Source organism: Stegastes partitus, unplaced genomic scaffold (genome assembly GCF_000690725.1).
Source record: "Stegastes partitus isolate 25-593 unplaced genomic scaffold, Stegastes_partitus-1.0.2 Scaffold520, whole genome shotgun sequence".
NCBI lineage: Eukaryota > Metazoa > Chordata > Actinopteri > Pomacentridae > Stegastes > Stegastes partitus.
Window position 1 is genome coordinate 323,745 of NW_007578251.1, and position 4,118 is coordinate 327,862.

Consider the following 4,118-nt stretch of genomic DNA (forward strand, 5'->3'; position numbering starts at 1 on the left):
CTGTGATATTTCTGAGCTGATCTGATCAGTTTGTTCTCAAAGCAGAAAAACCAAATCAAACATGTTCAGTGTGTTTAACATCGCTGGTAGGTTTAATGTCGGCGTCACATACTGAGTTTAAGGAAGTCCATTTGGGAATGAATGAGCTTTACTTGATACAGTCGTGACTTGATCATCGGACACTAAATGTTAAACCTTTTTTTATGTCGGATAGCAAGGCTGTCGGATTGTCAAGACGGAGGTCGAGATACAAGGAGGGCTTGCTGCTTGAAGGGTCATTTGTTGTTAATATTCATTGTTCATAGTTGTTATAATACCCAGTAGTGCTCCGAATAGCACTTTCTGGTCTCTGGATATTCAGGACCAATTAATGATGAATATCCAAATATTCGGCGCGGTCTGGGGGGACACGTCCACCCCGGGGCAGCGCTCCGACAGGGTGGAAGTGGCCGGAACACTCAGGCAGTACTTGGCTGCTGATTCCAGTTTAGTCAGCGGTCACACTTCTGTTTCCACCATCACTGCTGCCGCCGCCACCATCCGTGTTAACTTCCATAAACACTGAGCACGCTCGCTGCGTGTGACGTCGTGTCCTCTTCTGCGCATGCGAGACACTTTTGGGTCGTATGAAATTCACACAGCAGATCACATACAAGTCGCATTTAATTGGAAATGTGAACGAACTCATAAAAAAATTGGATTTCACAAAAAAATCTGAATGTAGCATTAAGTCCTGCAGTCTGAACGTAACCAATCTGTCAGACTGTTAAGTCAGATAATACGCTGTTATCCTTATTTGTGACATAAAATGTCATGTTGGAGTCAGAATCCAAGGCTGTCGGTATGTTAAGGCTGTTTTTAATGGTTTCTGTTCGTTTTTCTTAAAAACCTGTCAGATAGCAGGTTTTCGGATTGTTAAGGATCGGATTATCGAGTCATGGCTGTATTTAGAGCAAATTCATTTCAGAATTCAAAAATGTCTCTTGGGTTAGGTTCATCTGTTAAAGTTAAACTCATTTTTCTGAAAGTCTGAACCATGAAGGAGAGACAACTCAGAAATGTATTCTGTCACTTTGACATGGTTAGAATGATGGAAATCAAATGAAAGTTTAGAGTTATTTATTTCGGAAAAATTGGGGGAAAAAAAATAAAAAATGGAATCAACATATGCAGTAAGCGAAAAATTACGCAAAATCATTTTAAACTTGCCCAAAATAGCTCGAAACTTGTCCAGAAAGACTCCAGATTTGTAAATAAATCGAATTTTGTCCAAAGTGACTAAAAATGTGTCAAATGACTTGAAACTGGTCCATAACGTGAACCTTGAACCACACATTAAAGAAGTCAGGAAACATGCTTGTCCCACTTGATACGTTCAAAGACTGTCAGAAACGTGAACATCTGATGATTCTTGTTGCTTTTACAGTTTCTGGTTTTGATGAATGGTGTCATTTTGGTGTTTATGTTTTTGTTTCCACAACCAGAAGCACAAACAGATTAAAATAACAACCAGACATGTTAATTCAAATCAAACCTGATTATTACGAATGGGTGGAGTTTAATATTCCTCGTTTCTCTCATTGCCATTGAACCAACGATATCTTATCAGTCTTCAGGTGTCACTTCGAAGCCTGTTGGTTCCCTTTACAAAAACTTAACATTTGTGTTTTATTTAATACAACAGCTCAGTAGGTTCCTACAATAGTTTTTAAACAAGCAAACAAAAAAAAACTAGACGGGACTATTTTCAGCTGCGGATTAATCCACATTTGAAACTGTAGTGAGGAATTCAGGCAGCAGGATGGTGTGTGCAGGATGAAGTTAACACAAACTACAAAGTGTGTGTTTGTGGTAATGAAGGTTATTTAGTCCAACTGTGATGAGTTTTTGTTAGTTTTGTGACACCAGAGGAGCTCTAAAGGAGTGATGAGGCTCCTGGTGTTCTCACTACTTCAGTGAACAGGATGCATTCAGGGCTCAGTGTGTGTTTCAGTGGGTTTCAGCTGGTTTAGTCTCACTGCTCTGTTCCTCCTCAGGATGGACTCAGTAAATCTGACATGGAGAAGCTCACCTTCTACGCTGTGTCGGCTCCGGAGAAGCTGGACCGGATCGGAGCTTATCTGGCCGAGAGGCTGAGCAGAGACGTGGTGCGACACCGATACGGGTCAGTGGTTCCATCCAGAGCTCCGGTTCTGTTCAGTGTTTGTTCCTTGGCGTCAGAGAGGATCTGTGGTGATAGCAGAACCAAGATATCTGTAAAACCATAGATATGTATAATAAAGGCTAGATGTCTTGTCTGCACTGCCGGCCAATGGAATCGCACGACCACACTGGCGGCCATCTTGGTACAGTCCGCTCATTCATCCATACCATTGTGTTGTAGTGGTGCATGTAGCTTTTAAACAACCATAACTTGCTCAGTTTTCTACCGATTTTCAAACGGTTTGATTTGTTATAAACGTCAGAGGTGTAGTTATGACACACTGCACTTATGGATAATTATGTTACACTCTCACAGCCAGCAACAAATAATATTTTAATTATTTTGTATCTTATTTGTATTTTTGTAAGTTGAATTGTAGCCACGTTAATACCGTTTGTAAGAAACCAAACCGTTTGTAAATCCGTCAAGATTTCAGCAAGATAAGAGTGTTTAAGTTTGTGCAGATCACTCCCCTTCCTTCACGTACCACAGGTTCTGCCAGAGAGCTTCCCTGAATCAAGATGGCCGCAGGTGATCCCATTCGAAACGCTGCCTTAAGACATCTAGCCTTTATTATACATAGCTATGTGTTAAACAGCAATTCATTACTTATAAAATCCAGATTCTTGATGTGGACATTATTTACAGTTTTGACTTGTTTTAGTGATAACTTGTATTTTAATTTTTAATTTTTTGCTTGTGATTTTACTCGATATTTGTAATTTAAGAAAACTGGGATAATCTGTAAAATAACCGTTTAAAAACATGATTTGCCATTTTTGCAAACCTTAATATACGTGTTTTTTTTATTGTTTTTCCCCCCAAAAGTAATTTAAAAACAGTGTAAATAGAGTGATTTCTTTTCATTTGCAAAAATACAGACTTTTGATGTGGTCGTTATTTCTAGTTTTAGTCAGTTTTTATTTTTATTAGTTTTTTTTACCATTACCCTGTACATTAATGTTTTTTTTTTCTGTGATTTTACTGAGATTTAACATAGTTTAATACTCGTAATTTTTCTTTCAAATAATGTCAAAAATCTGTAAAATGGTGTGATTTTTTAAAAACTGATATAAATGCAGTAAAATAGTGTCATTTTATCATAAAAAAATGTAAAAGTACAAATTACCTTTTATGAAAACACATACTTTTGACATTGACAGAATTTACAGTTTTAACCTGTTTTTTTACAGTTAACATGTAAATCAATAACTGGACCGTTAATTCATTAAAACGAGCTGAGAGACTGAACCGTCCCTCATGCGTTTCTCAGAGAAGACTGGCAGCAGCGGATCAATACCATGATTATAATGTCAGGAATTCACTTTAATTGGCTGTGATTTTTTTTAATTCCCTGAAGCCGACAGTCGCAGAATAAACCGACCCTCCATCTGTGTTGTTATAAAACCGCTTGGCGACGCCTGAAACGCTTCGTCCATCCAACAAAGTGACGTTTTCTGGTTTGTTATGTCACTCAAAGCCCAGAGCTGTCGATCGCTTTGGCAAATCCTCCGACTTCCAGATGGACTGATGGGAGTCGGATCGTTAAATGTACTGTACAGCGACGCCTGATATCAACACACAGGAGTGCTCTTAAAAGGATTTTTAACCCACTGTGAGCCTGCTCAGCCTCCGTCCTCCATGTTTGGCTTCAGCGGAACCAATAAAATCCTGTACATAGAGTTTTATGAAATATAGTTTGATTTATTAAAGCAATAAAATAAAAAAAATGCAACACTAAAGCAACTGTTTACCTTCTTAATTGTGAGTTGTCTTTACACCAAGTTTGGACTAGAGATCGACAGATTATCTCGTCTGTATTATTGTTCTCCACTAAATTTAATACACTTCAACTGAATTCTCAGTTATGTTTAGAGGGAAACGGATTTCCTGCGGATGTTTTTTTTTTTTTTTT

The 4,118-nt window shown here is 38.3% G+C and overlaps 1 protein-coding gene across 1 annotated transcript in view; it reads left to right on the plus strand.

Moving 5' to 3' along the window:
* efr3a (EFR3 homolog A (S. cerevisiae)) overlaps nt 1–4,118 on the plus strand; it is a 153,373-nt gene that overhangs the window by 57,644 nt on the left and 91,611 nt on the right. Inside the window, exon 3 of the mRNA XM_008287784.1 lies at nt 2,037–2,164. Coding sequence (XP_008286006.1) covers nt 2,037–2,164 — 128 coding nt within the window. The remainder of the gene's footprint in view (nt 1–2,036; nt 2,165–4,118) is intronic.